Source organism: Drosophila teissieri, chromosome 2L, assembly GCF_016746235.2.
Source record: "Drosophila teissieri strain GT53w chromosome 2L, Prin_Dtei_1.1, whole genome shotgun sequence".
NCBI classification, from domain to species: domain Eukaryota; kingdom Metazoa; phylum Arthropoda; class Insecta; order Diptera; family Drosophilidae; genus Drosophila; species Drosophila teissieri.
Window position 1 is genome coordinate 20,522,269 of NC_053029.1, and position 24,979 is coordinate 20,547,247.

At 42.9% G+C, this 24,979-nt stretch overlaps 2 protein-coding genes across 16 annotated transcripts in view; both read right to left on the bottom strand.

Moving 5' to 3' along the window:
• Positions 1–16,136, bottom strand: part of LOC122612501 (titin homolog) — a 28,015-nt gene extending 11,879 nt beyond the window's left edge. For 3 of the 15 annotated variants that reach the window (XM_043786226.1, XM_043786289.1, XM_043786242.1), the window contains exons 1-7: positions 12,126–12,765; positions 5,266–5,361; positions 4,605–4,846; positions 4,405–4,551; positions 4,035–4,124; positions 979–1,277; positions 31–198 (exon numbers count right to left, since the gene is read on the bottom strand). In XM_043786226.1, the coding sequence (XP_043642161.1) occupies positions 31–198; positions 979–1,277; positions 4,035–4,124; positions 4,405–4,551; positions 4,605–4,846; positions 5,266–5,361; positions 12,126–12,448 (1,365 nt within the window). In that variant the 5' untranslated portion in view covers positions 12,449–12,765. Of the gene's footprint in view, positions 1–30; positions 199–978; positions 1,278–1,477; positions 2,897–4,034; positions 4,125–4,404; positions 4,552–4,604; positions 4,847–5,265; positions 5,362–9,211; positions 9,364–10,437; positions 10,720–12,125; positions 12,766–16,011 lie in introns of those variants that run through there. The other 12 variants (XM_043786235.1, XM_043786202.1, XM_043786178.1 and 9 more) reach the window with 11 other exon arrangements.
• Positions 6,102–6,878, bottom strand: LOC122612626. Its single transcript, XM_043786370.1, has one exon. It carries the CDS (start codon positions 6,423–6,425, stop codon positions 6,129–6,131), a length of 297 nt encoding a protein of 98 aa, XP_043642305.1. The 5' UTR covers positions 6,426–6,878; the 3' UTR covers positions 6,102–6,128.
• Positions 16,137–24,979: the final 8,843 nt, after the last annotated feature.

The following is a 24,979-nucleotide window of genomic DNA, read 5'->3' on the forward strand; positions in this document are numbered from 1 at the left end:
GGTTTAAACTACAAGCAATTAGTCACTTACATCCAGTCCGATTTCATGATCGGTGAGGCTGCAATCACTTCGTGGTTCAATGGAGCTTCCGGACGTGGTGCTCTGCGCTTCGGCATTGAAATTCTCGTCAATGTGGCGACCACTCAAGTCCGGAGTACTCTCCGCAACCAGCCTTGTATTCCCTTCCTTATCCGCAATCTGGCAAAGAAACCGTAAAGGAAAAATATCAACATTTTAGACCATCGGCCTTGGCATTGTGCAATAGCAATGGCAGTGTTGTTGAACCCCAGAGTTCTCGATTTGTTGTGGGTCAACTGCTTGTAAGAAAAAAAGCCCTTAAGCTGATTATACCCGGCAATATTTAGCTACTACGACACTTGACAACCAGACCCTCGTTTCGTCATCGATTACCAGCCCAAATTGATTGAGTGCCGTTACGAAGTCAATTACTGGCCAAGTTGCAAAAGAAGAATTTGATAAGGCAATTGGGCAGTTTAATGCTGACTGGATTAGTGACGCTGTGATAAGATCGGAATACCACTGCTGATATGGCTCGCTAAATCATTTCACCAGTTGCCCACGTTTGTACTTCAGCAATTTCATATATTTACTTGATCATCTGGATCAGCCATGATCCTGAGTGGGCTTATGAAGCGTATGCGACTTTCCAACAAATTGAATTATCCAATTATCTTTGGAATTGATTCCGCTATTCATCCGCAATGTACACCAGGTAGTTGGCTAAAACGTCTGCACGGGCAAGACAATGGACTGCAACTAATTAGCCTGGTCTGTTTCGGCGATGTGCCAACTGGAATATCGAAGCCTCGCAAGTGCAGGTCGAATGAAAGTCGAATGGGCGGAATTGGTCAGTTAAAATGGCGGATATGGGCGGCTATTCACGGGGAAGAAGGGGGGGTTGGACAATAGGGTAGTTCCACAGGTGGTGAGTGAATAGTGGGGTTCCAGAAAGCTTACCTTATTTAGCACCGCTGTGGCCAGCAGATCCTGATAGATCTTCGGCTCGAAGTAGTGCTCGGTGCGATGGCGCCGCTTCAGCCCGTTTCCGTTGGCCAGCTCGGATACGTGGGATCTGGTATCCAGGCTGATCTCCGAGACGGCTCCGCTGACGCTCAGGGAGGAACTCCGCAAGGTCTCCGCTATGATCGTCTCGATGAGACTGCGTAGTCGGGTTTGCGAAAGGTCGGCCAGTTTGGAATCGGCATTGGTGTTATTATTATTATTGTTTGTATGGCCATTTACGATGGCCGGAAGATCTGAAAGCAAGTGTCGAGCTTTGTTAGCAGTATTTACAAGACCAAGAAACAAGAACCAGCCAAAACCACACACTACAAGATATGCTTGGTTAGCAGAGATCGATACAATAAAAGTGAAAACTCGGTTACTTCTAGACTAGTGATTATGAGTGTGTGAAAGGCGAAGAAAGTAAATGATTGAGTGAGTGTTTTGGCCATACCTAATTTCACCTCAATGACGTAAACCACGTAAAAGACAATTACGGCCAAAACGGCATACATGCCAGTGACTAGGCCCAAAGTAAAGTCCATGCTGCATGCATATATACATAGATATACACGCAAATATCGTATACGTCTGATACCGCTGAACCGTGGATATCTCGCCTATTTGTTTATTTACGTTTGTGTTTCGTTTTTGTTTGGAGCATTCATTGATATAACGGTCGGCAGGGCTGCTAATTATATTGAGCACATATTTGAGTTTGGTTTTTTTGTTGGCTTTGTTCTCCTAATTGAGCTGAAAACATAAATTTGTCACCGCCTCCCCTAAACGCTTGAACAACCGTAGCTCCCCGAACTTCGAGAGACTCCAGTCAGGCTGAAAATCGCGACTTCGGTTCGCATATTTATCATTTTCCTTTGACATGCTAAGTCTATTAACGTATTGCGGTAAATACCACATCGCATAATGAATAACCCCGAGTTATCTATTTTGCGTTACAATGCCGCCTATATTTCTTTATCTAGTGATGTCTAGCTGCCCAAACAGCTAGTCCCCCGTTAGTCATTGCAAAAAGGTGTGTAAAAAGTGTCACAGACCCACACTTTTGTATCCAGAACGAGTCATCAATGGAAATAGCCAGAAATAGCCCAGAAACTGGCCCCTAGGACGGACAGAACCAACCGGATCGGATCACTTCTCGATCTCTGAGTCTATTGTGCGACTCCAAAGTTCAGGGTTCAGGCGAAATCACTCGGGCAATTATCACTCGCTGTTTTTTACTTTATTTTTAATTTCACCGCCCAGCCAGTGGGTTCAAGTGCTCGATAATGGCCCTTCCGACTGCTCCGTCTTCGATCGGTTCACTGGCCCGCGATAAGTTGGGTGCACAAGGCTTACTTGGCCCAGAGCTACTTTATTTAGTTAAGGTCAATGATAAACTACCGAGTGAATTGGGTTACGGAAGCGTGTTGAAAGCCGTCGATCATCTTTTCACGATCATAATTCGCTGTTTATCTAGGGATTACACATTCGGAGCTTCAAGCGTGGATATCGGGGATGAAGATCATTAATATGTATTAGCGTTGATTAAGGCCGCTTCCTCATCTGCCGGTTTGTTTTACCTCACGATTATTGATTTCAATTTTTGCTCATTATATATTTTGCCAACTTAGTGTCGGGTCAAGGTTGTTGATAACTCGTCACTTAATGCGGTGTCTTGGTCTGTTTGACTTAGGGCCTAATCTGGCAGCTGGAGAAGTTCCTTTATCTGCTTGTTCTATGGATGAGTACGCAATGTATGTTGGCCTATACCATGTTATCACACGCGTTTCGGACGGAATTTCTGGGCCGGAGCGGAATTGGCGTTACGATCGCGACGCGTCGCTTCTGGCAACTGAAGTTACGTTCGGTGCGATTGCCGAGCGGTAAGCGGCGAGCGTCTAAACGCTCACTCACACACTCAAGTTCATATTTTGTATGGGTACAGTGGGCCTGGTTGGGAGATTTGGTCGAGTGGCGCAGATTGGTTTTGCAATTTTCAGGCGTTTTACAGCCCAGATCGCCGAACTAAGCTGGAAGCGTGACCAAATCAATCGACTGTTCAGACACAACATCTTGAGTGGTCTTGTAAGTTAGACATTTACGCCAATTTTCCAATTACGAAACCTGCTGGTGAGCAACCCACCAACGGTGCGTATGATTAATGCCTATCACTGTCTGTCATTTGATCTTAGGTTCGGACTATGGGTAGCGTAGCACTCGAAAAAGTACCTGCAAGGCGGAATATCATGATGTTCTCGCTGCCATCGGCACTTCAATAGCTAAAAAGCCTTATCAAAGCGGTCTTATCACTGACTCTCTGGCGCTTCTTATCAACCAGCATTGACCGCGATTTCAGCAGGTTGAACAGAGAGGCACAGATTGTAAGGAGTGAGAGCGCTGCAGGTTGTTGATTTTGCCTTTTTAATTGGACTCTGGTTATGGCCCACTGATAGGAGATAGGAGCTTTACTACAGACGCAATCATAGATTTGTTTTAGGGTTTTTGGTGGAGAGCCGCAACATACAGCCGTATACCAAGGGTAGGAAATACATATTACTGGGTTACGACTAAAAATAGGCTTTTTTTAACAAAAACTTTTTGATAAGTTCAACGATTATCAAGTTATTTGTTGCTGAACTATATACATATATATGTATATATATTAAAAAAAGTTTATTTTTAGGGGAATACAAGTTTTTAATATTCAAGGTTAAATTTGGTAAACTTTTTTTAATTAAAACATTTCAAGTAAAGCTTTCTTGCTACCATATTTTGGTGAAATTTGTTATATAGATGAATTAAAATAAATAAAAATTAAATAGCAATAATAGCCTCAAATTTAAAAACTGTATGGAAATTAACTTTTTTTTTTCTAAAAATACATAATAAATTAAATTCAATAATAATACTGCCTTCAAAAACTAGTAATCGACGTTACAAAGGTTAGCGTACAAAACAGACGATTACAACGTGCTCGATCGATTAGTCACTATCGATTACCGATTACTTACCTCCCCTGAGCGCAAGCGCGCAAAAACTGTTTTCCAAATTGATAAGCAGGTTACTCAGCTTCGCATGGAATTTATCAAAGAGTTGCAAGTCTGATTTTGTGTCATGTGTGTGTGGGGTGCAAATATCGGTTAATGAGCAGACAAAACAAAATAGACAGAAAGTCTTTTCAGCAAGCTCTCACTTGAAAGCTTGCCTAAAAGTGTGCTTGGACTTATAGATCATCAGCCAGCAACAAATGTTGCTAAACGCTTGGCAACACATATATGTAGCAAGATTTAAAAAATGTTGCAGCACCAATTGAATTTGATTTGCACAAATTGCATGAATTGCATTCGCTCTAATCGAATCTCAGGCAATCTGGGTACTTACAGTTCTCACTTTTGGACAGCTGCCCCACTTTGACGTGGTCCAAATTGTCGCCCAGCATTTCGGCCACAATCTGCTCCACGTACTCTCGGATCTTGGCCCGTTCGTCCATGTGGGCGGTATGACCAATCTGGCTAACGCTTTCGAATTCTGCAAATATAGACTAGATATTCCAAGTACTCCTTTCCTGGAACTGCACTCACGAATGCTGCTGTCGTTGCCATCGCGCACAATCGGTATATACACCTCACTCCTGGCCCTCGTCGGATAGACAAACTTGTGGTGGTTGAAGGACATTTGCTCGGCTACCCACGAGGAGGTGTGGGCGAGCGACTCCTTGGAGCTTTGGCATAGCTGGCACTCCCACTTGGCGTCCTTGGGCCGCCAGTCAGAGCATTTGGGCCCGCGGCAAACCGATTTTCCGCAGGTGCAACATGTCACGTAGCTGGAAAAGGTTTTCCCAGATCATTACTTTTACAATATACTCGTCGATACTTTTGTAGGTCACTTAAAAAGATATTTAATAAGCTAGTACGTAAATCTTGAACCATTTAGCCATTTATAGAATGGAATTTATATACTATTTATTAATTAGAATGAAATGTTTCAGTTCTCGTTATTTTTATATACTTTATTTTGATTTATTTTCAGTTTGATAGGAGTAAATACCTCAACCGATGCAGAAGAAAGTATAAAAGTCCTTTCCAAATTATATTTTGCAAAGGTGTATGTTTGATTAATTTATTATATTTCTATGAAGAAGCAAGCATTCGAATACATTCCAAAACGCTAATATCAGTAATATCAACGATGTCAAACAGGTATTTCGCATTCCTCTGGCCTGGAGAAACGAATTGTACTCACTTTTTGGCACTGCCCAGATCCAGGTCCGCACAGCAGACGTTGCAGGCGTGATCCTCGCTCGACTCCTCCTTCCTCCACTTCTTATTGGCTAGTTTGCTGGAAGAGAGAAGGCGGAAGGAATCGCGCGTTATTTCGAGAGTGTTGGATGGTGGAAACCAGATGATTAGTCAGGTCGGTTCTAACGATTAGCTGGGGTTATTCAACGGCCAGAAGGTCGTTGGCTTAAACTCAACTCAATTAGTCGGTAGCTATTGATCGTGCTGCGAACTTTTGGACCAGTCCAGTCCAGTCCAGTACTTCCCCCAGCAAATAGTGGGCAGTCCACCCAATCACAATTGCATGGGGCAATTGACTTTCTCCCGGCTGTTAGACCCCATAAATTGCATAACAACGCAAACCCGTTGGACCAGGCAAACAAAAAGGCAATGGGGTTTCGAAGCCGAGTTTAATCAACTTAGGCGAAATGGCGCGGCTTAAAGTATACATGTAGCTCTATCACACATCTTACAATCTAAGGGACGCACTGCCTCGATAGGTATTCGGATTATGTCAGTCACTTACAGTTCTTACACAAGAGAGAAGGGAATTCCTGGGTGTCTTGTACGTGCTCGAAATGAGAAATCGGCCAGCGGATTGCTGCACAACTTATTCAAATGGCAAAATTCGCAATTTCGCTTACAAACAAACAAATATTATTTAAGGAAAAAGTCAACCGTTAACAGCCATCAAAAACAATACGCTTGCGAAAGATTCAAATAACTGGCATAGGCCGCCAAAAATAGTGGAAAACAAAAGGTGAAGGAGAAGATCAGTCAATATACCCGCTTAAACCAATCTTATTTAAAATATACATATATTCTAGCCTAAGTCGAAGTGGGCAAATGATGCTGCTGTCGCTGTCGGTGGAATCGCATCCTCCTCCGCGCCCAGTGCTCGTAGTTGTTCTCCAAATTCTCGTAGTAGATCTGCTCCTCCCCATCCGGGCCTCCGTTCTCCTCCCAATCCTCGACGGGAGGTCCGAGGACCAGATCGGTGGTAGTCAGCTTGAGCAACACCACCTCCATGGTGCAGGCCATGAAAAGGAAGCCAAGCACCGCGAAGCTGATGGGCAGGCACATCAGCCGCTCCACCTGGCACAACACCACCGCGGAGAACAGCATGCTCCCTGGATCTCTATCTGGACCTGGATCTGTGGTGGATTCTTGCTGGTTGTTGGGCTGGCTCCAGGTGGGATCGGGTTTTCAGGTATTCGAAATGTTTGTCGACTGATTAGCGCCGTTGGGCTTGCTGGGATTTGGCATGGCACTCGCGTTGAACCGATTTCGCCAATAGAAGCACTTAATGCCAATTCGCTATCAAATAGCGATCCGCGTCCCACGACACTGACAACTTTCTCGCACAAGGTTCGCCTTTGTTATGCGCAGTTGGCTTTGAGAGTCGGCGGTCAACAGCTGAGATCGTGTCTCTATGGCTCCACAGCAATAGCGCTATAGCCTCTCCATAGCCCCACAAAGCCACAGCTGTATTCCACGCCGGTTTCAATCGTGGAGAGCGGGAATCCACTGCCTCTCTAAGCGCTAAACAAACTCGTCAATGACGTAAGTTGGAGTCCCCCTGCACACGATCCCGTCGAACAGGTCTACATAGGTATATAGCGGAATGGGAGCCATGACTGCGCACATTTCCATGCAGATTTATCGCCTTTCTTCTCCGATCTGTTTGATGCGAGAGCTGGAAAGCTGGTCGAGCAGGAACCGTTTTGGGGGAGATACGTGGTCGAAAATCAGCAGTCAGCAGTCCGCATCATCGGCTGTCTGCTGCATTCATTTGTCGACTAATTTATTTTTGGCAATATTTTTCCCGCTCGCCGTCTTGGCCTGAACTTCATTAATTTCCAAATGATAATTGTGAGAAACATTCCGCAAACGAGTTAGCTTGGTTCTTGTTTGACAAAATATAATGTATGCATGCTGCGAGCGGTTTATTAACTAATCAATCGACTGCTGCCTGGATTTGAGTTTTAATTACTATTTTGGCAACAAATGGCGCCACGGAGCGGCAACACTTTCATCGGCATAATGCTTTTCAAACAGCGATCTCATGTCTCGAGTGGCCGAGATTCCCTAGAAATCCGTGCTGGAAATCTGGGCTAATATATGAATGTACATACATATGTATGTGCGTATCATGTGTCTCATTAGCATATTCCCGCACAAGAAAGCGTCAAGCCCTCAGGTTCCGTCGTTATTAATATCCCAACCGGGCCAATAGCTTTCACAAACGCGCCATTGATAACATAATCTCCAGAATTTCCTAGAACTTCAAGCCGGAGATTAATAAATTCTTCGTGGAATCAAGTAAGTGGCATCGTAAATGGTTTTATTGATATGAGAGTACTAATATTTTGATTATCTCCGAGTTTACTATCCGACTTTTGTGAGATCATCACTAACCGTATCTAAGAGGATTTATGAATTTTCTTGAATGTCTTGATTCACCTGGCAAAATATTTAATTTGTTTAACAATACAATTTAACACGTAAGCCTAAAAGCATGCTTTAATATGGGGATATTTCCTATGCCCATATTTAAACAGCTATTTCCACAAACAAATTAGAAAACTGTATTGGCCATCATGCTTGTTTAAACCATTTCCACAACTTGATATTGTTCTCACAATCGGCTTTTAATCGCACTTTTAAACACTGAAAATACTTCGGTCATAACTTTTTGCGGCTTTTCACTTGCCATAAAGCCAACATAACTGGTTTGTTCACACTTTAATAGCGTATAAAACCCAGAATTTCTGTGCATATCTGAGCTGTGCCATCGGCCAGAGTTAATTGCATTTAGCTGACTTTCCATAATTCCACAACTCGTTTGGCTTTTCAGAGACGTTTATAAAATGTCGTCTTTTAGACCCAGAATTTAAGAACTGAATTAAAAGCGAAGTGAAATTCTCTTTTGTGTACTTAGAAATTGACATATACATATGTGACTTCAAACAGTAAGCTCCATTTTACCTGTTCTTGTTTTTGTCTTTTTTAAATATAAAATATGTAAGAAGACTTTCTAAATATAAAATTAAAAAATTGCATTATTTTTGCATAACTTTAAGTCTTATAGTTTCGATACGCATAGTTCCCTAATACACTGAAAAGTTATGTGTAACTGCCGCCGCAGTAATAATACAAATAATATTGTCAACAAAGCGGCTAATTAAGTTGCCATTGAAAAGGTGACGAAAGGAAAACAAATGAGGGGCGTTGTTAGGCATGGCCAATTGTTATTGCCAATTTGTGACGCTTTTTAAGGAAAAAACTGGTGGAGGGGGCGGTGGAAAGTCGTTCCCTTTGTTGGCCAACGACTTCCGCTGGCCATTCTTTGAGATTCTATTGTGCTTGTGACCGGATTCGCGATAAGTCAATGACAGTTTGTCTGGACTGAGAATGTTATAAAACGTCTAACGGACCGGGGGGCCATCGGCGAGGCTCAACAGGTGCCGCATAAATTGGAGGCAGGTGGCGGAGATTGCGCAATCCTTAATTAAGGCGAAGCTACGCACTCGATGCCCAAAGTGAGTAACTGCATCGCCATCGCCATTTTCGGGGCAAGAAACAAGTGGCAAAATAGCAGTTGGAAAACGGCGACTGGAGAAATGGCAACAATTATGTCAAATCTCCTCAGCTTGGCCATTTCCCACACGCAAACGCAATCAAGTCATGCGAAACGATGGCCACGTAACCAGGCTGGAGCTGCAGTCAAGAAAGTTTAGTTTCAGTTTCTATTCGGATTTATCTCGCGCTGCATTTGTATCTGCCACTGCAGCATATATGTACATATATGAAAGTGCATCTGCACGTGCGGGTCCGGAGCTTAGCTCACGTATCCGAACTTGTATCCATCGGATGCCATATTTTGATTTATCTCCATTTGATTAACTCACCCTAAGAGTTGCTGGGCGCCACACTGCAGCAGATAGGCGCTTCCAATAAGACCCACCACGGAGGTAAGTCCCAGCAGCAGGTTCCCGCTTCCAGGTCGGTTGATTGGCAACTCCATGAGGCAGATGTAGGGGCGCATCCAGCGCTTCAGGCACTGTGGAGTTCGCATTGAATTCAATTACGATATCGATTTCGATATTGATTTTGATTCCGTGGCATTCGCATTAGAAGCACACAAACACACACACTTATCGGAAGCACCTCTGATTTAATTCCACCTCAAGTGAAACCCCCAACTAGACTAAATCAATAAAATCGCCAGAACAATACTCCACTTAACTATTTTTTACTACTTATCAGAACCAAAAATTCCCCATGTGCCTACTCAGTAGGTTTCGGCCAATACATACTTTGGCCTTAGCCTTATCAAACATTTTTTTGTTTGTTCAGTTTAAATTGCCTAGATTTTGACCTGAACTTGTATGGGTGAATAGCCTTTGCAGGGCATTAAAGTTTCGAATTTTTAGTCAAATTGGAAATAGGTATGACTGTAATACAGTTAGTTCCCAGAGAAAACGTAAATTACGTAAATTAATATTTTTAAGTACAACTCATTGCAATTGGTCACACTTCAATTCGTGACTATTAGAGGTAAATAATTTCCAACATAATGCAAAGAACGATAACTGAAATTGCTGTCATATATCACTTCAAGAACATTATTCATTTAAGTATGCAAATCTCGTAGTTTAGATGCAATCACTTTAGAGAAACTTAGAAAAACTTAGAATACGTTGTCTACTGTTTGAATCACGTACTGGCAGTTATTTATTCATTAATTTATTTGCTTAAGTGTTTTCCTTTGTGTTTATTTTTGCACATTGCGATTAGCACTAATTAAACTTGATAAATGTCAGTATGTGCTTTTTGCAAAGCTCCTATCGACAGTATGTATTTTTTCTAGCGAGATCTTCAATAGATATACATGTAGTTGTTAGTTGCATAATTTCTTTTGATTTTGCATTTATTATTTACAAAAATTTTAGCTTCCGTTGTGTGTGTGTGTGTGTGTGTGGTTCTAAGAAATATGTATTTAATTATCGTGCTATTCACTTCAGTTGGCATTTAAGGTGTGGGATTTATTTATGAATTTATTTTTAGTAGTTGTGGAATCTTCCCACTGAATCGAACTGAACCTCACCGGCGGAATATCTGAATAAATAATTACCGCAAAATTTGATTTTTCGTTAAGTTTGTAAGCAATATGCTTCTGGGGTGTCTGCCACACGAACTGAGGCCGCTAATTGCCATCGTCCGTTCAGCCGATAACCTTACTCCATCTTTAAAAAACCCAAACCGTCAACACCGAAAACAATCCCGAATGCATGACGCACAAATTGAAACAAGTCTTGGCTATATATTCGCCGGAACATACACCAAGCTGATTAAAATCACGTGGATAAGGGCCTCCAGAGCCAACGATCTTCAAGTTAACTTAACGAATGGAGCAGCTGACTCCGACTGCGACTGGAGCGCCGACAGGTTTGTTTTAGCAAAATTGTATTCGGTTTTGTTTACTTTTTTGCACAATATATAACTGAGGTATATGGGCATTATATTGGATTTTGTTTGCCCACTTCGTTATGGCGGATCGCGTATATAGCCGACCGAGCGTTGATTTGATAAGATGTACATATAAATATATATCTCGGTATGCGACGAAAAACTCGCAGATAAGTGTCAAGACTATTTGGGATGTGAGGTTGCAAACGGGTGTACACTTTTTTCGATTGGGTTTACTATACGGCCAAATGTTTCCCGATTTTTTTATTTTGTTAATATTTGTGTTGCTTTTGTTTTAGGATTTGTGTGCGTTGCGGGCGAGTAACCAAAATGGAACTGGCCCCTAGTGTCGCACTGGGTCAGAGCATTGATGGCTATGCAACTAGGTGGTGGAAGGCAAATCCCCATTGAGCCCCAGAAATATGGACACTTATAACCACACCCCGTCCAATATTCTCTGGCATTCCACATTGTCCAACGGACCTTTTGCAAATGCAATTGCAAACGCCACTTGGCAGCTGCCAGTCACATGTCCGCCGCTTGAATGGGTGCAAGAGTTGGTGGCCAAAAGAAAAAACGTCCGAAATCGATTGGCCCTGCCAATGGCCATGCCAATGGCAAAGCTTACGGCAATTAATTGGCATTAATCAACTTAATTATGAAATATTCGATAAGATTGCCGCTCCACTCCCCAGCCAACGAAGCTTGTATGGAAACATGAAATTATCATGGAATGGGTTCGAGATTTTGGGGCTCCATAGCGAGTAGATTCCAGTGCTCTAATGGTAACTAAATGTGTCCAAATCGAACGGTTATTTCAGCGGGTTTCTCTATGGCAATTGTCGAAAAGAATTCCCAGAAGACTCAGACTGCTCACGGAATGACTTCTGGCTGTACGAATGACATGGCTCAGTGACTGACTGCGCCCGAGATATTGTCATTTCCATTTTGAGGTCGGCACATTTGCATAAATTGATATCCGCCCGCAGTCTGGGAGATGCAGATGCATGTACCCAGTGCAGTGTGCAGTAAGATTGTGGGCTTTATGGGCACTCAATTCGGTTCAGGCCAATCCCAGATGCCAGTGGCTTCCGTTCTGGCCGCATGGCGAAATCAGCGTCCATATACTGTCAAATTTCCACGGCTTTGATTTATTGTCATTAAAATTAAACCCATTGAATTAATTAAAAGATCGAAATATGGGTGTTCCCCTGTACTTTCAAATCAAATTGAAGAGAGAAAAAAGTGCTAGTTTGGGTAAAATAAAATGTTAAGACAATGTGACCAATATGACCAATAAAAGTTATGACACGAAAGAGCTCAGGAATTTACATCACCTCTAGCTTCACTCACCTTAATCTATCGCGCAGCTGCTGGTGGGTAAGCTGGTCCCGCTTCAACACCTGGAGGATCCTCTGGCACTGGTGCAGTCGCTGGCGCCTCCTCATGGTGGGAGATTCCGCCTCGAGCACCGCAATCCCGCTGTCCACGCTGGAGTTCAGCTGCTGCTGGGCGGGATCGGGACTGCTATCCTGGCTGTTGTTGTCGACGTTGATGGCGTTGCATCCTGCTGGCGGTGTTGCTGCTGGCACTTCACTTGCCATGTTGCTGCTGTCGCCGATGGGCGGTGTGTGTAGTTTGCTTGTGAATTGTGAGCGGCCCTTGGCCATTTCCATTTCGCACTGAGTGTCTTATGCAGGCACTGTTTTACTCTCACGCACATGAAACACTTTTGGCAAACAAATTCGCCTTACTGCTTGTTTTTGGTTATTTAGCTTTTGTGTGTTAATTACGCGCCAGTTACGAGCATTGTTTTGCCTCTGGAAGCGAGCACTGCCGCACTGCCGCACTGCCTCCACTTGGGCCACCGAAAATAAAAATCGCTTACGGAGCAGCTTATCAGACGGCGTGATACACAAATTCAAGACTTCCCATGCGGGGTGCTGGTGGTGTTGGTATGGTGTTTTTGTGCCTGGGAGCGTTTGCTTTCGTACTGCAATGAAAGGAATTTTGGTTTATTTTTACGGCAGAGACCCATAAACAAATGCGGCGGCAGATAACGAACCCCGCCCAGGTCCAGATAACCAGAATCTGGCAATGTCTCATCGCTACACATCTTAAGAAAGCTCTGCGACTTCGCTGCGTTGGTCTGTCACCTTCGACTTCATATATTCACGAGGTACATGATTGTGTCTGGCTTCGGGTTCTGTGTTGCTGCACCCACAGTGAAATGTGCACTTGCAGCCTCAGTTCGCACGCCCAAATATGTTAATTTCTGGCACGTAATTACGCAGAGTGCTTCGACTCAGGCCGGTTAACCCATTTGGCTCGCAATGGGTTAAGTGGCTCAGTGGTAAATTTTGGAAGAAGCCAAAGGCCCCAGGCTCCCAAACACAATTTGGCAAATATAGGCAAGCGAAACTGGCCGAAACAAAAATGCGCACAAATTGGAAAAGAGAAATTCTCGGTCGCCAGCATTTCTTCTCTTTCCCAGTTAAATGGTAGACTTGAAACGCTGACAGTGCGTCTGGCGAAGTATCTATGGATAGACAGATACGTGGATAGATGGATGGATGGTCGAGGTACCAAGATGACTACGATTTCGTATTCGACGCACTTGTTGTTCGGTTTTCAAAGTTCGTTGTTCAGTGTTCAGTGATTGTTGATGGTTTTGGACAAGGGAAACAAAAAGAAAGGCCTGCGGGCCTCCGAAGTCATTTCTTTTGAGTTTTGAGTGAAGCCCGGGTGGATGTGTGGAAATTCTCTGAATTGGATTTGCTGGGATTTGAAAGATAATTTAGGCTGTGCAACAGCATGATATGCAGTTCCCCAAACAATGCGGCAATTAAAAGTGCATTTGCATGCATATCAAACTAAATCCGGCGTTTTGCATATCATTTTCGTTGAGGTTGGTCAATTGAAATTGATTTCCATTCCAAGTGTGTTACCCAACATGCATCAGATTTACCTGCACATATTTTTAGTGTGCCGGTTTTTGTATCTGCAAGTTGGATTTGTGCAATTTTCACACAATTGTTTGCGGCATTCGCATGGCATGTCGAATTAAGTTGTTACAGTAACTAATCTGATGATTAAGTAGACAACAATTTCAGATGCAATTGGGTCGCCGTAAAATGGGTCAACTCCATCCGGCGAGCTGACCAGAAGGCCGCGCTTAAGCTTTGCCTGCCTGATAGCTCAATTAATTATGACAGCTCATTTGTACAGAGGGAAAAATAGTGTTAAGTTTTACATTGACAATATTTGCAACACCTCGAAAATTTGCACATCAAAATATAAAGTCAAGACATGTCGCGGAATTCAAATTATTGATTAAACGCATTTGAAATTTGCGTTAAGACACAGTTAAGTTCATTGAATTGATTTATTTATAACAGTCAAGTAATGTTATAAATTTACAAATCGCTGTACTTTGGTAATACTGTATCATTGAACCTTAAAGATTCTCATGATTCTTTCTATAATCAATTGATTTCTATGATATGACACTAAAGTAGACCATGTTGCGGCCGAAAGTGGGGCAAGTCTGATACTATTTTTCCTCAGTGCACATTTGCGAGTATCTGAAGGGAAACTATTTATCAAGCTGCGGGTGAGAAGCGGGTGACCCGCAGTCAGAGTAGCTCTTACTAACGGTTTCACACACTCTTCCCGGCCAACTTTAATAGCCATGCCACACACATGAGCCCATAAATATGTATACATATGTGTATATATTGCAGCCACAGGGCGCAACCGCATCTGCCGATTCATTGGGAAATTAGTCAACGCAACTCCACGCCAATGATGCGTTTTGTAGAGTTTCTTTTTGTGGTAAATTGAGCTGCTGTCCCCCTCAAAAGGGGGGCCTCTTGCCCCTTGGGACTGCAACAAAAATCTGCTTAAATGAACGGAAGTCGGCAGTAAGACGCCGGTCGCTGGTTAATACTGTTAACCGATGCTGTCCGATTGGTTTCGGTTATCTCAGTTTTCTCAATTTCCCGCTGTTACTTGCTCACTTTTGTTCGTTTTCAATTTACGGGTGAAATGGCTGTTATTTCTGATATTTATTTTCCCCTTTTTTTTTGGTTTGTAAAAGTTGTTTTCACAGCCATGAATAACTAGAAAATAATGAACAAACACATTAAAGCACACACGAAGAAAATCAATGGCAACGATTGGTCGCCAGCGGAAGTGCAACCTGTGGCCATTCCTCACAATAGGGGGTTGCACAGGGTTCGATTCCAAGTGCATGTTAACTACAGTGTTCAATCGAAAGAGCGGACTCGGGATTTAGGTGAATGTTCGAGTCTGTAATTTCACATGCATAATATGTTAGAAAGTAGTATGTGGCGGGTACACTTGATATTATTTATCTCTATTTTCATTTAATTTTGATTGTTTTAAATATTTTAGAGGTTCACTTAAACATAAGATCGTTATAAGTTCATGTAGTACATAATATTCTACGTCATTTGTTTTGTATTTTGTTTTCTTTTTCCATCATCCACTCAGCATATTGTTGATTAATAGTAATAGTTTTAGTAATTAGTCACAAATTCTAGACTGATTAAAATTTTTACCAACGCTTTAATTTAGCTTAATCATTATTATATTGCTTAGTTCGCCATTACATTATTTTTTAGGGTCCCAAGAGATCTTTACTTAAACTTTCAATATTATCAACAGAAATTTCAGCCCTTTATTTTGTATTATGTTTTTCTCTTTCGATTGAACGGCGAGGCGAGATGGTTAACCTAATGTTCACCTAATGCTTCCCTTTTTGGATCTCGCACTGTATCAGCCTTGTTTAGTTTTGGCTGACATTGACACCTGTTCACCTGTGCACCCTGGCACCTATCACCCCTTTGGCCCCCACTGCCGTTCGTTCTTTCCGTTTTTCGTTTGTCGCCTTTGTGCTTCTGTCAGTTGCTTTGCGCATGAGTCGCACGTTTAGTCGCCGTAGTTGGTGCTTCTGTCACTTTGGGCATATCGCACGCTCCAGTGACCCATTATATACACACGAATATATGCATATAAAGTCTGTTAAGTATGGCAGGAGTGCAGGGCTCCCACCAACACAATCGCACTAAATGTTTCGGGTTTTTAGACAAGGCTCAAAGGGCTGCCCTTCGAGGTCCCGCTTCAACGGTTCGAGGTTCGTATTTTGTGATTCGAGGTTCGTGATTAGGGGTTTGGAGATCGGGAAGCGGGGATCGGGGTCGAGTTTATCGCCGACGTTTGTATGTTCGTACACCAAACGGTGGTGTTCACGTACTCCTCGATTTCGAGCGCCACTCCGCTTGTGCAGAAGGTTGAAACGCGAATGAGAGGAGAGTCGCATGCTTTGAGCCGCGAGTCTGAGTCTGGTTTGCCGAAGTTGTGCTGTTTTAGCTTTACCGTTTGTTGTCGGTTCTCTCCGGTTCTCTTACTGGCATTATCTCTCGCTGCTCTCTTTATTGTTGCTGCTCAACAGCTGTCACGAAAATTTAGCGGCAAAATTTTGTTCTGCACTCTTCGCCAGTCGTCGTCTTCCACATTTTGCGTCGGCTTTTGGGGGTAGAACTTGTTTTCGGGAGGGGTTGGCAAACGGGTTCCGATTCCAAGTTCGACTAGGGTTTAGTCTAGGGCATGGAAAGTGCAATATTAACCCCAGAAAGGGTTAATATGTCATGGAATTTTTTAAAAAAGCAATTATCGAAAGGTAGCAACCTTTTTCCGACGCAACTGATACAAAATAACATTTTAATTAAAAATTGTAATACAACTTTTTCCTCTACACTGTAAAACTTTAATAATAATTCTGTTCTAATACCATTTCAAGTTCAATATAATCATTTTTAAGCTTTTCCCGGTCTAAATGGGTTAACCATTTGCATTACTTAGAATTGTTGTCCCAAGTACTTAACTTTTTCCTGCTTTCTTTCCATTTGTTTTGTCTTCTGCTCTCCGGCTCTTTGATTCTTTCTTCATGTCATCCTTTTTGCTCTCTCAAAACTTATCCACTTAACGCGATGTGTGCTAAATCGTTAATTTGTATGCATAGGGAAGCGATTGGAGGTGGGAGATTGCGCGAAAGAGAGGGACTGGCAGCCGGAGAAAGAGGCAGAAGATAGAGGAGACTGAGGAGGACTGGTGACTGGGACTGACCACTGAAGATTCGGTTACACGAATTCAGCTAGAAGGAAGTCTCGCGAAAGCAGCGACGGACAGCAACAGCTATAAATAGTTTATGGGCCGGCCAGTCGGTTTTGATAGTACCCTACCTCGGTGGCTTTGTAGTGAGAAAGAGAGAAAGAGGAGTGCTGGGCCTGGTTTATGTTTATTGCCTCACTCTGACCCAACCAGGTATACGACGTGGTACTTGGCTCTGCGTGGAGTAGGAAGCATTTAACTACCTTTGAAAGACATTTGATACATGGCGAAGTCGAGTTTTGCGGAGTTTATTTTCGTCTGCGTTTTCTTTTCGCTTTATGTGCTTTTCGCCGACTATCGCGCTCCGCCACCATGCCATCCAAAGCAGCCCCATGCACCTGACACACTCACCTAAGATGGAGGAACAACATGCGGTGCACTGGAAAAGGGGTTTCCATCTCAGTAAGACATCTCCATGGTGAGACAACTTGAACTCAAGAGCTTCTAATTTCAAATGTGTATATAAATATTTTAAAATTCTGCTGTCATTAGATACGCCGATAGATTGACAAATAGGTAACATTTTATTGTAGACATAAGTAGTTGCACGATAAATTAGATATATAATATTTATTTTAAGTGTATAGCATAACAATAGACCTGTAAGTCTTATCTCCAGCGTTTTGTACACTTGGTTTATGTTTCTCATTTTTCGCACTCTTTGAGTTCTGCTATGGATAGGCCAGCGAGGACAGGAAGGGGAAATAATGCAGCATTACCAGATGTCTTTCCGTTCTGCTCAACATTCACATCAAAATTCCTCGCCATCATCCCAGGTGATAAAATGCGCAGAACCTCTGTAAACCGTTAAGATAATCATCAATGAATGCGCGAATGGGTGAATGTGTTGAATTGAGCGAATAAACAGTTCGGCACCTCGCTTTCCGTTGTTTGTATCGCATGGATTCAGTTCTTTTTTGGACCAAGTGTGGGACCAATCTGCCATGTCAAAGAAGTTTATTCAGTGGCCAATTAAATTAGCTGGCGCTTCCATCGGTGAAAGCATTTCTTCAACTACTTTCGTTGAACAGGGCCCCGTTGATTTATTTCTTTGCATCAATCAAATGTGGCAGCTAATTTGTTGCTTTCATGCAAATTTCTAAACTTTCAGCCTTGAGAATTAGGTCTAGAGAATTGATACGACAATATTTACGATTTAAGTTTTCACTCTAATAGAATTGCCTTAAACATTAACGGAGCTAAGTTGTAATAAATTAATGGTTCCCCAAAACTGCAAGAGTTTATAATTATCAAAACTATCAAAACATTGGTGAATTATTATAACGACTTTAGATTGTTGACATTTTCTAACAATAATATATTTTGTCATTACATAGAAACATTAAAATATTTATACAGACGTTACCAACTACTCAAATATTTTGTAAAAGTGTTTACAAATAATCATATAATTCTGTAAAAGCTTTGTAAACTTCAGTTCAATCCTGGCACGCATCTTTAAAAAAGCAACAAGTGGCTGACTTAAAATTCCGCAGCTGAGCACGGGCCACCCCAATTCAGCGGCAACTGCAGACAGAAAACGTTGCACACTTTCAGGAGGCAGCTGATGTATGTACTGAATAAGGAAAGGCTTCTTATTGAAAATGAAATTCAATTAGTTACCAAAATTACCACTAAATATTAATTATGATTCGGTCAGTTGCCTGCAACCGCTTCTTGTTTGTACCTGCGCAGTGGAAATCCCGGAGAGCCACCAGCATCCACAGCATCCGCGCCAGCTGATTGCTGCGAGTGGATCGCAAGCGCACCACGTATAAAAGGGACCGAGGCAATAGGATTCCAGTAGTCCTGTTCAGCGATTCCTCCCCAAAGTATTGGTCCTTAGAGAAGCAAAGGCCGAGGTAGCAGCAGCAGTATCCGCAGAAGAGGAGGGAACTTTTGCAGTGCAGAGCAAATATTTAAAGTGACCAAGTACGTGGTTCCAGTGTGGTTCCAAGCTTAGCTCGAATCGAAAGTGTTCTGGCAGTGCCGTGAATTGTACCAGTTTCCCTCCCCTTCTAATAAATTAATTACGTTTCGCACTGCTGTCCCTTGCGCTAAAACTAACGCAAACACAAACAAAAGCAAACGCACAATCGCAGCTGAAGGCTCTGGCTGTAAACGACGGTAACTCATTTTGGCGCGCCAACCGAAGATATCCGCTATATCCTGCATCCTGCCAAGGTAGATTGAAAAACGCGAAGAAAGGGGCTTGAGGCAAGGGTAAGTAATGCGGCAAGCTTTTTCGTCTCATTTGATTGCAATTAAAAAAATTGCTGTAATTGCGAGTTGTGAGTGGTAAGTGGTGCGATGGCGCCCGAGCAGGGACCTTACATTTGATGGATTCCGATTCGCCGAGGCATCAACAAGCTGCCAGACGCTCTGAAAGACTTGAGAGCTGCAAACGTGCCAAAGAGATATGAGAGATGAGGCTGAGGCAAATAAAAACAAACGTGAACGAAACTAAAATCCATAAATTGATTTTTTCGCCAGCAAGAGCAGAAAACGACTGCAACAACAGACAAAAGTGTTGCCCAGATCCGGGTCCAGGTGTCTTAACATTTTTCTCCTTTCCACTTTGGCCAGCCAAGCCAACCCCAGTTGAACAGAGCTAGACAATTGCAAAACACAGACGCAGAGACATCATTCTTAACCCCGGTTCCCGCTCTTAACCCACACAGCTAGCCCTATCCAAAGCTCCGGCGCGGCAAGGATGTACGAGAGCAACTTGAATGCCATGCCACACCACCGTGTCGGTGTGTTGGTGTCTGGCCCGCAGCACTTTTCAATGTGTGCCACTACCTCCCCGTCTGTGTGGATTCCAGCTTGTGACGTAATGTTTGGAGGTTTTTGAACTGAAGCACTCTCACAAACACGCGGGCACGCACACAGGTACACCCATGCCCCAGAACCAAAAGCATTGAATGCTTAAGCCCATTACAGCTTCAGCTTTAATTGCCACTTTGCCCAGGGCCATCTATTCTGACTTTTAACGGAAAGGACTCCAAGTAAACTGGCTGGCATGCAGATCCTAGTTAACGCATTGTTCAATGCTCAAATAATATTTTTGTGAACTCGTCTTAAATAATGTGCCGACCTCTTGATTTGGCGGATGAATTCAGTCCTTGTCAAGAGTGGCTGCATTCAAAGTATACATTTCTTTAGGGGTTTTGTGTAATGTTGCACCAAGCTTTTTTATAAATTACTTGTAATTTCCAAAACTATCAGTTTAAAGTTCACCATTCGCTGAAGTATTTTTCCTTACAACCAGCTCTATTAAAGTAGAAGTGTCGGCCAGTTCAATTCGCTAGCTTAATATAAAAGCATTGGCATATTACATAGATTAAAAATGCCAATTATTTTTTGCACTCAATTTCAAAATATTAGTTAACTGCGTGGTCGAGTTTTATTTGCCAGACTTGACAACGTGCATTTATCAGTCTCTCCAGCCAGCCGCAAACTATTTATCGCTCGCATAGGTCAATTGCCAACGTTCAAGGCCGTAACTTAGAACTGAAACTAAGGTAAACCGGAGAGGGTCCGACCTTTCCAAGACCTAATTGAGTGCTCGAGAGCTGCGCCACAGCCGAAGACATGCAACTTTAATGGCCAGCAGGGCGCCCAAGAAAATTATTGATTTGGATCGGGAGGAAAGTAGGCCACTTCCTGCGGGCTGCACAAATGAATTCGAAAGTCGCCATTTGGCCAGCAAATGCATTTGCAGTGTGCTCGAGCTGGGTTAATTATGACAAACCGGAGACACTCGCCCTGGCAATTAAGCCCCTTTGTTGCCAGCCATTTGTCAGGTGGTCAGGGGGTGCCCCCGCAGACCACTCCCACGCTGGACTTGGGTAAACTAAATCCGACCTTGTCCAAATCTCCAGGGCAGCCGATAAATAAGCGTCCGCCGAAAACTAACGAGCGATACATAAATAACCCAGAAAAAACGGTGCAAAAGGGTCAACTGCATTAAATACTAACTGCATGGTGAGAAATGAGCCAAGTGCGAGGCGGAAGGAACAAAAAATGAAGCGCCAGAGACTGCCAGTGAAGTTAATTACAAATGTCCAATTAGGAAGCTGACAAGGCCGGGCTGTCCAGGAGCGGAAGTCCTCTTTGATGCAATTAAAAACGCATCTGCCCGCAGTGAGCGAAAGCCGAACAAAACTGCATACTAATCGCAGGAGGCAGCCGAGAATTGCATAACTGGGCCGCAACTAGACCCCATTCCTCCCCTAATCGTATAAAGGACCAGCCACAGAATGTGGTTGCTTGGGCATAAAAAAGGGTACCAGACTTGCTCCAGCTGCTGCGGCCGAAACTTTTTCCCTGATAATGGCAAAATCGCAGAGCGTTGGAAAGTATGCTACAAATTTTCGGTCTTTTCGGTACTCGGCGGCCTGCTGCTAAAGCTCGTCGTCCATTCTCTTTGTGAACAGAACTGAGGCAATAAAATACAATTTATGGTAATTTATCTAGCTTACTCCAAAGCCCCGTCATCAATGGCACAAATTTTTTAATTAATAAATAAATGTTGCGGAAATTATATCGCAGCTAGGCGCTGCCATTGTGCACGTACATACATAATTACGCGATTTACCGAGGATTAAGTGGGCCTGACAAATGCTGTGCCTGCCCCACCGAGGAGGCATTAATGAGCGATTTGGTCTCACAAAGCACCAGGATTCCCGGATACCACTTATTCCTCAAAGCGAGCACACATACAGACACAAGAACGAATACAGTGAGGCTTCCCAAGTCGTTAGTATTCTAAACTTGAAGGAACTAAACGGCAGTGGCCCTAATCGAAATTAATGTGCATTTTGAGGAAAACGGCAACTTGTTTTACAGGGAAACACAAAAGCACAATAGTTTTAATGACTCTAATATCAGCAAAAGGCATTCTAAAAGCAGCTTTAATTTTTATATTTTTATACCGTTATGTAGAGTAAATATACTAATTCGTTGAAAAGTATGTAACAGCAGAAGAGTTCCGACCATAAAAGTATATATTCTTGATCAGGATCAATAGCCGAGTCGATCTGACCATGTCCGTCTGTCCGTCCGTCTGTCTGTCCGTCTGTCTGTCCGTCTGTCTGTCCGTCTGTCTGTCTGTCTGTCCGTCCGTATGAACGTCGAGATCTCAGGAACTATAAAAGCTAGAAAGTTGAGAATAAGCATACAGACTCCAGAGACATAGACGCAGCGCAAGTTTGTCGATTCATGTTGCCACGCCCACTCCAAAGCCCACAAACCGCCCAAAACTGCCACGCCCATACCTTTGAAAAATGTTGTGAATTTTTTTTCACATTTTTGTTCGTCTTGTAAATTTAACTCTCTATACCAAAAAACTTTTTGCCACGCCCACTCTAACGCCCACAAACCGCCAATAACGGTCATTGTTGTAATTTCTCTTCGCACTTTTACCAGCTGAGTAACGGGTATCAGATAGTCGGGGAACCCGACTATAGCGTTCTATCTTGTTATAGTATTGAAATATTCTAAAAATGTTAAAAGTTAGTAGTATTCCAAGATTCCACAACAAAAACGAAATAACTTAATCTAAGATTCATTTCGAGGGGCCTTCACCGTGAACCCTTAATATTGGGCCATGATTCTTCCTGTCACTTCCGTTTCATGGAAGCGTGAAAACGTAATCCTCGGAGGGATGTTGAATATGCTTATGATTTGAAGACCGACATTAGATGAGCTCGGCCACAAATGGCCCAAAGGTGTGGGACGCGTTTGCCTTCGCGTTCGCGCTTACGCTCAAATTGGGTGCATAAATATTTCCCTTTCCCTGGGTCCTTTGCCTAATTGGCCCAAGGATTGCGCTGGAATTTGCGATTCATTGTGTCCGCCGGCCACTTGTCAGCAACAAATTGCATTTCGAATTCAGCTGGCCGACTAAAGTGAAATCGAGACAAAAGCCGGCGGAACTCGAATGCAATTGTTTCCAGCGAGTCGCATGAGAAATGTTGCAATCGCCCCTCGGGCGCAGCTTTGCACACTTCTCAAGTGGGTAAGTGGGTGGAACTGGGAGCAACTGGACGGGTGGAAGTGGGTTAGGTGGTGGGTGGGACTTAAAAGGATTACGGGCGGGCGGCGCAGTGAGAATCCATTAGTAGCGTATACGGTTGTTGATTCCGCCAAAGAGTGTGGCTCGCACTCACGCCTTCTCGCAACAGCCAGGTGCCACTGTGTGAGCAGCGACCAGCTGGGTGGTGGGGAATCTAACGTGAACTCTTCTGTTCACAGTTGGCCATATCATCTATTTTATTGGCCGATCGTCAGCAGAAAAAAGATTGACTTAAGCTCTACGTGGAATTGAAAGAACTTGTTAGCTCGTTTGCAGATACGTATTCCCCTGCCCTTTTCTTGCCCTTTTCCTTTTTTGTGAATAATGACAGAATAACGTCTTGTCGTTATGTTCTTAAAAAAGGAAAGTGCTAGGAAAAATTTAAACCATATTCTTAACTACAATTCTTTTTAATCAAATCAAACCCATTCAGATAAAGAAAACCTACTATCTGTATTCTAAGTATAATGTGATGTAAATTTTTTTTTAGTGGAGATGTAGTTTATTTATAGAGTAGGTAAATAAATTACAGTTTTAATACCCGATTAAGATTCATCCATTAAAGGCTCTAAGTAAACACGTTAATATATGTTAATGGGTACCCGGACTGGTTGGGGCAAAACCTTGGATGGTTTTCCATACTCGTAAGGTCATGAAGGCAATGAATCGTGACCACTCCACATGACAGGGAAATCGGTGGAAATCATCCGATCAACGGGATGTACGAGCACAGAGGCGCTGATATATGTCAATAATAGTAATCCCCTAATACACTAATCGGCCTAATATCTCGTTAAATTTTTATCAGCACTTAAATTACGAGCTTATCATCGGCGAATGAGTTGAAGAAACTGATGGGGCCGCACAAAATATTCGCATAGCCGGGTGACAAAGTACAAATCGGTGATAAGTCCGGAATCCGAACGTGGCACTGCAATAAATTAAATGAAGGTTTTTAAAGTTTTAAATCTTCAAGAACACCTAAACATAATTAAACTCTTTATCCATAATACCTGGCTATATTCGATTAGGGGGTTTTGAGCATGCATATATAAATGCATAAATGCTTTATGACTATCACAAATAATGTTCACTGAAAAGGTACCAGTAAAGATTTAGAACATATTTTTCGAAAGGTTTCAATCAAAGAAGATGATGTATTATAATGACCTCTTACTATTTTCTTTAAACTTTTAATGAAATTCGGAAGGTATACAAAAGTATAAGCAATAATACATTTTCTAAAACACATTAATTATATGACAGCCAGTGGTTTTTTCTCCCAGTGAATGGTCTGATTATAGCCACTCAAAACAAATGAACGGGCTTCCAGACCACCCTCACAGCGAATCTCTGTCCACCGCACCGCCGTGTCTGTGCTGATATTTGCATTATAAATAATAAAACATAATAATTTTCCTTAATCGAATAATGACCCCCAACCACGGCGATGGCGTCGTCACCACGCTGCGGGCACCGTCGGATCCGCCAGATCCGCCAGTTCCGTCGTCCGGACTTCAAGACCAGTATGGAGAGCGGGGGACGGAGACGCCGACGTGAACCGGGGATGTGGTAAGTGGGAAGTGGAAGTTCTCGCAGGCAAATTATTCAATAAAAGCCACAATAAGAGCAAAGTGAAAAATATGGAGACCTGTCCCCCGAAAGAAGAGAGGTGCATACGTAGTAGAGGGTAGCCAGAAATCCACGTGCTTCAGTCGCTAAAAAAAAGTGGGGAGCTCACCAGAGGAGCGGGTTGCGCCAGCGAATAACAGACAATTTAAAATGTATTGCAAATGCAATTGTGTGCCAGGTACAGGGGGACAGCGGTAAGGTGAACTGCAAAGCGGAGCATTTGGCATTGAGGAATAACTAATTGTTTACGGTTTGTCCACAGCGTATTAGGCCTTTTTGCATACTTAAGCCGTTCTAATAA

What these genes read in the sequence shown, in the direction of transcription:
- LOC122612626 (XM_043786370.1), bottom strand. Translation starts at nt 6,425, where the DNA reads ATGCTGTTCTCCGCGGTGGTGTTGTGCCAGGTGGAGCGGCTGATGTGC.